This window comes from Apaloderma vittatum, unplaced genomic scaffold, assembly GCF_000703405.1.
Source record: "Apaloderma vittatum isolate BGI_N311 unplaced genomic scaffold, ASM70340v1 scaffold6801, whole genome shotgun sequence".
Lineage (NCBI taxonomy): Eukaryota > Metazoa > Chordata > Aves > Trogoniformes > Trogonidae > Apaloderma > Apaloderma vittatum.
The window spans coordinates 1-13756 of record NW_009699488.1 but is presented as its reverse complement, the minus strand read 5'-3'; the positions used below and the strand labels follow the sequence as shown (position 1 = coordinate 13756).

Genomic DNA, 13756 nt, shown 5'->3' with positions numbered 1-13756 from the left:
TCCAACCCCCAACATTCTATGATTCTATGAAGCTGCAGTGTACAAAAGGCTGTCCTGAACCTACTGAAGTAATATCCTGGTCTTGTTCTGTCCCTGCCTCACCCTAGAGTGTCTTCTGAGGGCAATGCACTTGTGTAGGGCTGGAAAGTTTTGAGCATAGGCTGTGGAAAGTAGTTGTTCGGGGGCATTGCCCACCGCAGGGCTGTGCTGAGGTAATATGCCGACAAATGATCAGTGTGGTGGGTAAACGTTCTTACCTTGGGCCATTGATAGATTAAGACCGATATTTACAAGCACAATGATCTTGGTTTAGACATAAACAAATCAAACATTGACAAGTGTGTTTCCAAATAAAAGAAGCAACAGGGAGTTTGATTTTTGCTTTAATAGCCTTGTGTACCAATGTTTCCACGCACAGGACTGATGGTTTGCTCAGCTGCTCTGTACAGAACAGTTGTAGTTCGTGACCTTTAGCAAGGCGTAAGTAACTGGGGAACTCCATATGTCACAGTTCCACGGCCACAAAAAGTTGACCTGGAAAGAAAGAAAAAGGCTTGAATCAGGATTTATTTATCTATTCTCCCCCAAAGAAAAATGAAAGCTTGTCAGCTGTCACCTTGAAGGCCATTGGTTCAATCCACAACCCCACTTCAGCCTTCCTAAAAACCAGCTGCACAGAATATTAGCATCTGCCTATTAACAATAACAAGCTGAATTTCCTTCTTTGAGGCCCTAGTTGTAAAATTTGAGTTTTAATATGTGAATAAAATTGAACTCTAGATTCACAAATATAGAGCTCTAGATAAAGTCAGAAAGGTGTCATATTAAGCTCCGTTTAGGCTGCGTGCTTAACTGGATTGCCGCAGGCAAAGCTTTGAAGCTTTTTTTTTTTTTTTTGAGTTTACATTGAAAGGGATTTTATCAGCTTCTCTAAACAACCTAGGCCAATGCCAAACCATAAGGAAGGGTTTGGTTTTTGTTTTCCTAATATCTAACCAGTATTTCTTCTGTTGTAAAATACATCAATTAAACTTTGATATAAACCCAGCAGATTTGTGGAATAGTTGACCGTGACCCTTCACAGACAACCTATGTATATGTTTTATGCTCTTCTCCAGGCTTTTCTTCATTGTGAAAACAGATTTCCTTCAGCTGCTCTTACACAGATCGAATTTTCTAAATCTCTTTTGCTATTTTTCCAGACTCCAGTCTGTGTGCATTGTTCCTGAAGTATAGTCTCCAAATTTGAAAATGGTCCTTTGTCTGGTTACAGTCTTATCCCAATTACTCAAACTAGAATAATTATTCCCCAGATTTTCTATACAATAATTCTAGTAATGTACCTGGAAATGAAACTTGCTTTATCTTGGTTTTGCTTTGGTAAAACAATACATATTCCCAATTATTCACTACTATATTCTTTTCATGCAGCTGTACCCCGGGTTGTACTCAAACATTTGATTTTCTATCCAAAGTATAATTGTCCTTGTCATTTCTGAAATTCACATTGTTAAATTGGACACATGGTTTGCAATCATTAAGACTATTTTTCAATCCTGTGTCCCAGAGTTTTTGCACTCCTTTCCCACTACTTCTGGCCAGTAAAAGGGATATACTTACCTACGTCCATCTTCTCCATGAGTTATATTGACTGTTTCTGCTCCCACTCTTGCCCAGAGAAGAGGAAGTATGCTTTTATTCCAGATAAATTCAATTTTTTTAGTATTTTTTGGGTTAATCTTAACATCAAGGTATTTTGTATAAATTTGGTCTTGAGAGAGGACTCCACTGCAAGTAGAATGAAGATAGCAATGCTAAGTCTAACAGTTTAGAGATTGCTAAACTAAATCACGTTCTTCACAAGATTTGTATTTTCCCCTTTGTTACAACAAAAATGCTATTTGAAACAGCATAGGGCACTGGACCAGGACTCTGGGGTGCTATGCTCTGAACAGAGGAAAGATGAAAGACAATACTGGAAACTTTAAATGTGCACGTGGCAGGAGACCACTGGGAGAGGGTAAGGGTGAGGCTGGGGATGCCTCCAGCACCCAAGTGTGCTGAGTTTTGCGGGGAGAGCTCCAGGGAGGTTTTCAGGGAGGATTTTATAGATGAGCTGGGAACTCCTATAGGGCTTTGGTCTGCACAGGCACAGAGGATGGTGGGAGCACATGTGAAAGAGCTTGTTTCAGAGCAGATACAGAAGACAGTGGGTGCTGCTGTTTTGGTAGTTGTTGGGAGATGATCTGAGCTGTGAATGAAGCTCAGGGGCCAGACCGTATAAATATTCTGTTTATATAGCAGTGATGACCTTTAATGTATGCTAGGGAGGAAGGAAGTATTGACTTTGCAAATTTGTCAAGTTCGAGCACAGGATTGCCTTGCATGAGATCTTGTCAGCAGGCTCGCTCCATGTGCTGACATGTGTGATGCCGTGCTAGTGTGGGAACAGTAAAGCACATACGCAGCAGGTGAGCACTCTGTGAATTGTGTGCACAGAAATTTATTTTTTTATAAGAGAAAATGAGTCAAACTGTATTTCTAACTTATTATAAAGTCACATATTTCATGTGACTTCCTCCTCCTTATTGCAACCATCCACCCGCCCTCATACATCTTACCTGTGGGAGAACTTTTTTTCATGTTCTATGCTAAGTAGAACATCTACAACACAGAGTAAGGGATTGCACTGCTTAAATATGTGGGAAATGTGTAGATTAAGATTAGCAGCATTAAATGCTATGGAAAAGCATTAATTTATCTTACCTGGCAATTTCATATTCTTTTGTGTGGCCCTCTGTGTCATGGAAAACCAGGTTTATGTCCCCTCTCATTTTCTTTACACCAGACAATTTGATAAGTACTTTTTGTCTCCAACCTGCATAAAGAAAAGCAAAATAAAACTAGACTGTCATTCATATGAGAGATTTAAAAATGCTGGTATGCTGGAAAGTTCTTTTTTTCCTAGCTGGAACTCATTCATGTTAGCAAATGAAAGACTCGGTGAGCTTGAATTTTGGTAACTATAATGCAGCATTTTTTGTCAGAGATGTCATCACTTGTTTATAGAAACTTCAGAAGTGCATTGCTGCAAATCACGTCAAGGCAATCTCTTTTCAAACGTGATCAGCTGTAACAAACCTCCTCCACTTACTAGCAAACGGTGGGTCTGCTGCTGTATTTAAAAAATACTTTTGATCTACCCTCTCCGTTTTCTTTGGGAATCTGTCAGCGTAGTGCCCCATCATTGGACATTCCTCCTGGGAACATGGAAAGCAGTCTCCCTAGGGAAGTAAGAGCATCAGTTAATGAGGAGTATATTTTTTCACCCTAGCTCTAAGAAAATTAAGGCTCAAGGTGCTGTTCTGATCTCGCAAAGCTGTGGCAGTGCTGCGTGTTGTAATATCTTACCACCAAAACCTGATAAGCTTGTTTCAGGTAACGGCTTCTGCAGCCATGCGTGCCAAGTGGGTGTGGAATGAGCAGGTTTAATACCTGTGTGGATGATGGTCTGAAACTCCCTCATTCAAATACTTTTCAGCTAGAGCCTAGGACAAATGATAAGCCAGTTTTACCTTCCCAGAGGGAGGGAATTTGCTCTGCATCCACTTTGCAACACAATATGGGGGGGACAAAAAGGAATGTCATTCATGAGTGTATTTATTTAGGTGCTGTATTTGAAGCTCAGTGTCGATTAGAGAAGAGTCAATGTCTCTTCTTCGAGCCAGGTATTAGTAGGGTAGATACATCTAACCTATGTACCCTTTGCATAGAGATTGACAGTAAGAATTGTATGGGATTTCATTCCCCCCCCCCATCTGGTGATATCATCTGTGCTTTAGGATTCACTTTTCAGGGTGGAAGAGTTGATGGAGCCACTGTGCGTGGTGCCTCACTGTGCAGTTCCTCCTGTGTAACCATACCATGAGAGCACAACCACCAGCATCCAAGTGCTCTGCGCATATAGCAGGACCTACAGTGAGTGCAAAATCTTGGGTTATTTTCTCTACAGCTCACCCATTCCTGGGCTGATCTACTCACCAACTCAAAGGCCTTGTATGTTTCACAGGGATATCCGAGGTATCCGTTGGGATAGAGGATACTTTCAAAATAAAACTCATGGCTGCGTGAGTGATGGCATGAACTAATGATTGTAGCATCTGTTGGAACAAAGTCTGTAAGCATCCATGAAATAACCTCTCTTTCTCCTGTACGAGAGTCACACTTGCCTCACCACAGAAACAGCCGAGGCGCAGAATAGGACAGCAGCATGGACTTGCAACAATTTTTCATCTGAATTTACACCTAGTTGCAGTAGAAGTTACTGTTTTGTCTGTGCTTTATCCAGAAAACTATGTGCCAGTTACCCCAAGATTTCAAGTGAGGTGCATTGGTCTGCTACAGCATGATAGTCCCTTTTAAGAAGACAGCCATATATATATATACACACACACATATATATATACACACACACATATGCATGAGATGTCACAGCAAGATGACAGCAATTTCAGTTTTAAAAGGCTTAACAGAGTAAGGAGAATCCAGTAGCCTTCTGCCAACCTCTCCTAAGCTTGTGAAGAGAGAGAAGTTTTAGGTGGAGAGGTGAAGCATGTACAGCCCCTGGAAACGATGCTTTGGCCTAATTCATGCCTTATCGGTGTCGATGCCTTTCGTAGTATTTGCAGGAAACCAAAGGTGGTGGAGTCATGTCATGGGTTTGGTCATGACACTGGCCTAACTGAGCCTGGAAAACCTCCTGCTGGGGTTGTTGGATTTGCAGACTCCCTGTTGCCTGCCTTGTGTTGCACAGGCCCAATTTCAAATTACGGAAGCAAACCTTAGGCCTGCATTATACCTCCTTTCCCTACACTGTCTCCCGGGGGAGCGCTGCTCTGATCCAGCCTTTAACGTTTCTTATTTCCTTTTCTAATTTCTGAGCAAACAGGCAAAAATCCATTTTGTTTTGCTGTTTTCTCCCAAATGGCCAGCTACTTTCACAGCTCACGTGACAGGACTGAAAAAAAATTACCTGCAATCATAACTTCAAAATCGCTTTGTTTCGTCTCTAGAATTAAATCAGTACATCCAGGCATCACACTTCCTCCGTTTGGGTAAAAGTCCAGGTGACCGGTGGTGTTATACATTCCAAGCCCTGAGATACACGTGTGACGATGTCAGTGCCTTACTGATGAGCCCATTCCTGCAGATACTCACTTGCACATGAACACTTACCTACGGCAGGAAAGTGAGCTGCATTGCTGTGAATAACGTCAACAAAGTCTGCATCTGTAGGATCGAGTCTCACCTCCGGAGGAGTACCTTCAAAATAGGGCCCAGCAGGGTCTAATCCTAAAAAAACCACCCCGGATTTATAGGTTGAGAGGGACAAGTGTTAATATATATTTTTCCAACTTACCACCTCAGATATTCAGCATTGCATGAGGCATATTGAACAGTAATGATGTGAATTTTAAGGTAAACTGAAAAAAACATGCAGTAATATGGTTTTGTGAACCTCTCTGCAAACTTATTCCAACAGAAATAAAATATTTTCCAGTCGGCTGGGATCATATTACTGTATAGGAGACATTTTATTACTTCTGAGCTTATTATTGGCCTGTAAAACTTTACAGAGGAGAAAAACTAAGAATTTTTGGTACGTTGCTTTGTGTTTGCGCAGGGTTTGATCTAACCCAGTGAATGATGGTAGTGTTACAAGCGTAGTAACTATATCCTTCCACTTAAGTCTTCCATTGAAGAGTTTTTAACCTGACTAAAGATAGAAGATGTAATAATTACCCCAGTTTCTGAGAAGCGTAAAGTCTGCCTGCTCTCGCACAAGGCATATGCAGCATTGCCAATAATTTAATTTCAGTCTACAGACCAGTCAGTATGTTGCAAATTCCTTTCCTTTAGAAACATGCTACATTAGTGGGCTAGTTAGCTCAGTGGGTTGAGCGCGATGCTGAGAACACCAAGGTCCCGGGTTCAATTCCCGTTCAGTCCGCATGTGTTGCCTGATCTAGTTGAGAGGTGGCGTCCCCGGCCCATGACAGGGAGGTTGGATTAAAATGATTTCTGAGGTCCCTTCCAGCTAAGGCCATACTATGATGATGATTAACTCTGCACCTCTGTGAAAAACCTACCCGTTATTCGTCTGATGCCTCGGATCCTTCTTCCCGCCTCTCCTGCAGCATGTGCTCCCAGACTGTGGCCAATTAAATGGGTTTTGCTTGGGGGGTATCTGAAGATTTTCTGATTGTTAAGGTGATGGTGGTGAGAAAGAAGAACACAGGCTTTAAATAGCAAACAAAGAGGGTATCTTACATTATGGGCCTTTGGGAACATTCTGCATAGGCAACAGGGTGTGTGTTCGAGTTAATTATTGTTTAAGTTACACTAAGACTAGATAGAAAATGATCCAATCTAGAATTTTAAATGCCTTGTGATGATGGATTCACTGTTGTAGTGTTGGCATATGGTTACTGTATTCGCTTACCCTTGGTGACAAAACATGGATCAGTTTCATTTGGATCAACCCCTAGTTTCATATTCCATCAAAACAATATTTATGTACTTTGTTATGAAGCTTTTTGATCATGTCTACTCTCCATGTGTCTGCTTAGTATATGTGATCATATCACCCAGTAATATTTCCACTGACCACTTAAGGTGAGGTGACACTCGTTCTCCTCATTGTCAAATGTCACCTGTACAAGACCTGCATTGCTGAGATTATACGTGTTGAAGGTGGAAATGGAGATTAATCAGCATGCAGGGTATGTGCAGGGGTCATGTTTCATCTAGGGGTTTGCTGGGTTTTGCAGTGAGCAAAGAGCACAAGGACTGGCTGCCAATTGCTTGAGATTTTTGCCGTAAGTTTGGTTTTGTTCTGCCATGGAAGTACCAAAATATAAAAGATCTGTCGTATGGGCCTGTCTGTTGTTAGACAGCGGATTTCGCTGGATAGATTTTACTGCAGTACTGCCATTTGCAAAGCAGCCAGAATTTTGTAAATCAGGGATTTACAAGTCTAAGGATCATTTTTGTATTTTTGTAATGGAAGAATGAGAGGTCTAGACTGCAAATGGTGAGTAATAGAGATGCTAAATGAGAAATTGAACCCATATTCAAGTGGCCTGGGGTTTGTACACGAAGAAGATACAAGAACAAATGTGTGAGGCTAGATCTGAGTTTCCTAGGTAGAAACAGTACATGGTGCCCCAGCAGATTCTGCAGAAGTGTTCTTCGATACTCGAGTCCCCGCAAAGTTGGCACTTTGCCTTGTGGGCTCTGAACTATCTCTTGCAGCACTCTTAAGATGAACACCTCCCAGAAGTCCATAGCTAGGCCGGGTCTTGATTTTCAGTGGTTTTAAGTACACAAATCTTTCTGAAGTCAAGGGGAAACACTGATACTCTTAAAGTTTGCAGCTGAGCAGTTCTGTGCTACACGTGTAAATGTGAATGCTCGCCGTCAGGAACAAGTTCGCAACTAGAAGGCAGCTGGACAGTTCATGGTGCCAGTAGACAGCAAATCTGGCGTTATCAGGTGGGCCAGCTCCTGCTCCTTTCAGTGGTGCAAAGCTGAGATACGAATTTACTTCTAGCACGCGTATGTAATGCTGGCAAAACTCTTCTAAGCACTGAGCTGGGAGGCCTGCCCTCATTTCCGTCGACCGCCTTCTTGCCTGGTATCATCGTGGGGAAATGTTGCCATCTACTGGTCGTTAATTAATTGGCACATCTTTTCAACCACATTAGCTTAATTTGCGTCTTTTGTGGCTGTGAGAAATCCTTACAGAGTTGATAATTAGTATAATTAGCTGGATCTCAACTGCATGCTTTGTACAGCTCTTCCTGACGCACTGGCTGACCGTGCTGGACAAGGTTCAAAATCAAAGCAGCAGCATCTGAACCCCACTACATCTACTTAAGGACCGTAGGTGCTAAAGATGTATCTTTTACCTGTAAAGTGCTTAGGAAATAAGCAATCTCAGCCCCGATCACACGGATGTTGTTCACTGCACTGACGTAGGTGCCTTGTGCACCTGCTTCCCAATCGACAGCTATGCAGTTGATATTTTCCACTTCCAGTAACAGCTGATGTGGGAACACATAAAGCAAAGTATTTAAGGAAACAAAATAACAAACAGTGATTTAACTTCAATCAGAACAAACAGTAAAAGGTAATATAATCATGGAACTTCTTTGCTAAACAGGTCTTTTCACTCTAGCCCATACCGCACTGAAACATGCGTCTTCTTGCAAAATGGAATATAACACTCCGATCATCCCCAAAAGCATCAATTTTGAAATACCTTAATAAAAATATTCCACTTTGTAAGCTGTTGGTATACACATTTGAAATAATTTGGAGAAGACACACACACTACACGGTGGTTTCTTTGTGCAGTATGTGACTTTCTTTGAGGGCTATTGGTAGTTTAACTGAACGGCACGGGAAGTAGACCTGTTAACTGAGTGCCTTCAAAACTGAGAAAGTAATGTCAGAGTGGAAAGGTTTGGAGTAGAATAAAAGGCTTCTATTTCAGCCAAGAAAGCTGATGCATTGGCTATTTTAATACTGGTCACACTCTTGCAGAGACCAGTGATTTTTCCACGGAAAGAATCATATATTAAAATCTGCACCTGTAACTTTCTGTGACTAGGGCTCACTTAAAGTTTGAGGAAGAATGAGGGCTGGAAGCAAAAATAGATCAGCAATAAACAGATGAAGGAAAACAGAATCTTGAAGTAATAGTACATTGAATCCTGGACTCCCTCCTCTCCTATGGGCACTGTACGTTTGTAGTGTGGAGAGGAAGACAGAATTGAGGTTTCTTTTCAACTGAAAAAATTGAGAATTTAGTATTCTAGATTAAAAATTTTCACAGATTTATGAACAAAAATAATGCTGCAGGTCTGTGACTTAGTAGTGGTGGTCTCTTTCTAGCTTCTTCTCTTTGCTGCCAGCATGGAAGAAGCAGAAACTAGAGTAGATTTTGCTTATCTATCAGAGCCAAGGTTGTCGCTGACACAGTACACTGCTGGTTTTGCGGTACCTTCCACATTTCATGTTTGAAATCTTCTCATTGTAGTCTGCAATCAAATAAAAATAGGTTTTTGGTTGTTTGTTAGCTTTGTTTTTTGAGAACTGAATAGTGGTGAACCAGAATAGTGTTTGTGGACTGTTTGAGCTTTAGAACTTGGGAAGGCCTTTTGACTGAAGGATGCTTCAGTTGCTTCTGATGGGAGGAGCAGCAGGTTAGTGTGTCTAATTTGGTGTCCTGACACCGGTGTGGAGGCCGGGGACATTTGTGTTCAGTTTGTTCCTTTGATCTGATCTGCAGGGTTTAGGAATTGAAACTCTTTAAGAGAAGTGTAATGTCAGAGATGACCAAGAAACCTTGACATCTTCCAGCGTGGAACATTTTGGCTTTTGTGAACTTTACTTCTTGGTTGGTATCTGCTACTATCTAATGAGTTGCAAACTGGAAGACAAACATTAGTGCCTAAAGGATACTGACAGGCTGTAGTTACAACTGCTGATGGAAATCAGAGGACATTCTCTCATACCAAGCACATTTCTACCACCCAGCCTTTTTTCGCGGTGCTGCCAAATCCATGAGTGATGAAGCAGGTTTTCCTACGTGAGGAAAAGTGTGACTTTTGGATGGTCGAGGATTTTATTGCTGAGATCACCTGCATGTGAAAAAAAAAAATATATTTTTTTTCTATTCATACTTTAAAATGTTTAAAGAGGTCAGCTGGGTCATCCCCTCTGTGGGACTTAAGGGACTATTTTGCATGGATAAAGTCTGTGATTTTTGGAACTCAGGGACTCCTGTATCTCACCTTTCTCAATTTCGTTATGGTTTCCAAAAAAAATGTGAGCATGTGGTTTCTGCTGCTCCTATCTAATTTGCTTAATGCAGGAAGAGCCCACTTATGTGGAACACGAAGCAACTTACAAGGGCCACAGTACCACATGTTGCCTGTTGGCCTGGGTTGGATGAGTTCTCCAGAGAGCAGCCCACCACCTCCACATCTCCTGGTTCAGCTGGCCCTTTCACTGACCTGGCTGGGAAATAGGTGTATTTTGACTTATTTTACCAGCAACAAAAGTGCTGAGTAACCTACTGCTGAGTGTATCTTGTGTGCTCCCTTGTCCCTGTTCTGCCAGTTGCAAAGGTTTATTACAGATATAACTTCTCATGCTTGGAGAGCCTGTGTTGGATTCTTAGCATGGCAACCAGAACCGCTGTAAGCAATAATGTTTTCCATGGCAGTGTTGGCATCGTAGTTCATGACAGGGGGATCCTAAACACCCCTGCACAGCTCAGGAGACACTAGATTTGAAAGCCTGAAAGGGATTTAGTGTCTTCATAAGTCCTTTTTGAAGTGATGTCCCAGCTCCTTACGGGTTCCTCCACATTGCTCTGCTCAGTATTTCAGGGCATAAACAACTTGGTAGTTCTATCTTATTTTCAGAGTGCAGAGGGGCAGGTAGGAATGTAAAATCACTCTGATTTCAAGGTGAAAACTGCATTTGGAAGTTGCATAGACTTTTATTGTTTTTAAGTCACAGTATCTTCCTAGCTAAGCTTCTGTATAAGACCAGCAGTAATTGCTCTCCTAACTGAACACTTAGAAGGCTGTTTATTTGAATGAGTCCTCAGCTTTCCTCAGAGACCTGAATGTATGCAAAAGGTGCTCTACCATAACTCATATTCTTGTGCACGCAAATACCAGGAAAGGTGTTGTGTCTTACAGTCCCTTCACAACCATTTTCTTTCGTGCGTTACCCGAAAGTACATTCATCACTGTACCTTCAATCTGTCTTTTTACTCTGACTTGTTTGCCTGTGTTGACTGATGTAGACTTTTAAACAAATTAACAAACATTTGTAGGCTTAGCCATCTCTTGATGCTAAAAATTAATGTCACCTGTGAATTGTTTCCTGTTTCTTTGGTGTAGAGAGAGAAGCTGATGTTCATGTGTTCTGGAGAGTCAGGCAAACCTGTCACAAGTCTCCCTGGTACCCCAGACCAGGGTGGGTCATCCGTAAAACAGCCAAGCCTGGGATAGCAAACTTCTTTACCTGGAGTAGAAAAAATAACTTGTTTATATGGAAGACTCTTGTCTATATATTATGCTTGATGATGCATTTGGGACTACAACAGCCTGATTAATTTTGAAACTGAGGTTTGTTCTTGTTTCCTTCATGGTTATTTCCTGAAGCAGGTATCAGAATGGGAGCTAAATATTTTGAGGATTAACCAAGTAAAGACCCAGACACTGTTCTGACAGCATTTTCTAGGCTTATAAAGAATTAATTCAATTTCTTTTAAAGAAAAGTTGCTAGAATGGCTTCTGCAGGCTTCCTACTCCAGAGCATTGTGTCTCTGGTCGTAGGAATGAAGGATATCTACACAGTAACCTTGTACTGTGAATTAAATGACCACTTCTTTCAGTATAGTAGCTTTTTGCAGATCAAATGGATCTCTTGCTCACTTATGCTCAACTTTTTTCTTTTAGCACTGTCTGTTGTGCTAAGCATCCTGTTGTTGAGTGGTTCTTTACATACAGCAGTCATGTAAACACAGCCCATGCTTTGTCTTGATAGAACTAGGACATGTGACAGAATTCCTCTGTGAATTTTCAGCAGTTCTGTCTCTTGTAGTCTCAACAATAAAATTTAAAGAGAATAGAGCCTTCTAGCATTAGCTCTATGCACAGTAATAGACATTGTCATACAATGACCTGCTAATCATACTACATCTTCAGTGCAAAGGAAAACACAATCTTCTATATATTGTGTTGTCTGAATACGCCTTCTAGTGGTAGTTTTCATATTGTCTCACCTGCTACTGTGCCAAGAAGGTAAAATGCAATAATCCACGTTCTGACCACCTAAAGAAAAATGAATATACAGGTTGAGAATTTTATTTAGAGTGATTTGTCTTTTTTTTTTTTAATGAGTTTAACACAAAAAGAAATGCAAAGACCTGCACCTGAAGAGGAATAACCTCACACACCAGTTGGTACACACTGGGGACCCAGGAAATGGAAGGAAGCTTTGTAGAAGGAGATCTGAGGGTCTTGCTTGGCACCAACTGACCATACACCAGCGACATGCCCTTGCAGCAAAGGCAGCCAGTAGCATCCTGGGCTGCATTAGGAAGAGCATTGCCACACGATGAGGGAGTTGATCCTTCCCCTCCACTCAGTTTTGCTGTTCATTGCATTTCTTGAACAGCTAACATTACATGCAGGTTGCTGAGGGAGTGAGTCAGATCACAAAGTCCTAATTTTGCCATCTGTGAGGAGATAGGTGGGAAGTACAATAGACCAAAGACAGTGATACCAGTAACTTGGTAAAGTCCACATGCTTGACAGCTTGAGTCCCTCACTACAAGAAAGACATTGAAGTGCTGCAGTGTGTCCAAAGAAGGGCAATGAAGCTGTTGAAGGGTGTGGAGAAAAAGTCTTGTGAGGAGCGCCTGAGGCAGTTGAGGTTGTTCAGCCTCAAAAAAAGAAGGCTCAGGGGAGACTTTGTCGCTCTCTACAACTACCTGAAAGGAGGCTGTCGTCAGGTGCAGGCCAGTCTCTTCTTCCAAGAAACAAGTGATAGAACAAGACGAAATGGCCTCAAGTTGCAACAGAGGAGATTTAGATTGGATATTAAGAAAAATTTCTTCGCCAAAAGGATTATCAGGCATTGGAACAGCCTGCCGAGGGAAGTGGTTGAGTCACCATCCCTGGAGGTATTTAAAAGGTGTGTAGATGTGGTGCTTAGGGATATGGTTTAGTGGTGGACCAGGCATTACTAGGATAACGGTTGGGCTTCACGATCTTAAAGGTCTTTTCCAATCTAAATAAATCTATGATTCTATCTTCAGGTAGTTTGTGCCGTTTTTACCCAGGACCTTTTTCATTTATGCACCTTTGTATTCCTGACTATCCAAATTCTTTTCCTCTATGCTTTCTTTACTTGACTTTCTCATGGCAGGGGTTCCGTGTATTTTGCCATTCTCCCTCCTCTCTTATTTGTCGCATTCGCTGTTCTCAATATCATCCTCTATTAGGTGTTCCCTGTGCTATCCACTGCCCTTTTCAAAATACTGCTTTTTGTCTAAAGCAAAATTTTTGAGATGTGAATTTAGTAGATATAATCTTGCTGGGTGGGAAACGGTCTCCAAGAGATATTTTTAGCAATTTGGCGATGTGAGAAAGGTACAAAATCAGTGGTACAGTGATCACTGATGACTAAATACTCTTCAGAAACAAGCAAGAAACAATTGGGAATTTCACAGAATTTGTCCTTGGAGCTTGTGTGTCACGTGTAAGACAGGAGGCATATGTGATCCACCTATGTGCTTTTTTTGGTGGAAGTTGGCTCACTTGGCTGTAATGGTGTGGTTTCCTAACCAGGCCAAACAGGATGGGTCAGCATGCAGAGAGCTTGTCTCTGAGCACTCTCTAATCAGTTCTGAAGTCCTTGTGTGGTAATAACTCATTGTTTATGTGGTAGGGCAGAAGAACAAGTCTGAATATCTAAGCACTGAGCTGGAGCTGCAAAGTACAGAGCTGAGAGGAATTCCTTGGAAATACAATTCTGCTCCCAAGTCTAATGTATCCATCGAAGTGGTTAACAGAGAAGGAGACTAACTGTTTGAGGAGAGTGAAAAGTGGAGAGGAAGTCTGGCAGTGGGTAAGAGTACATACTCTGCTGGGTGAAACACTGGCTG

At 41.6% G+C, this 13756-nt stretch overlaps 1 protein-coding gene across 1 annotated transcript; it reads right to left on the bottom strand.

Moving 5' to 3' along the window:
- Positions 1-470: 470 nt before the first annotated feature.
- Positions 471-11918, bottom strand: LOC104269492 (pancreatic lipase-related protein 2-like; the record flags this gene model as incomplete). Its single annotated transcript, XM_009878375.1, has 12 exons — positions 471-534; positions 1621-1788; positions 2767-2878; positions 3155-3284; positions 4042-4160; positions 5033-5155; positions 5236-5352; positions 6150-6258; positions 7971-8105; positions 9582-9707; positions 10952-11106; positions 11870-11918. Coding segments are annotated over 12 exons (1407 nt in total), but the record flags the coding sequence as incomplete, so codon positions are not given.
- Between the last annotated feature and the right edge of the window lie 1838 nt (positions 11919-13756).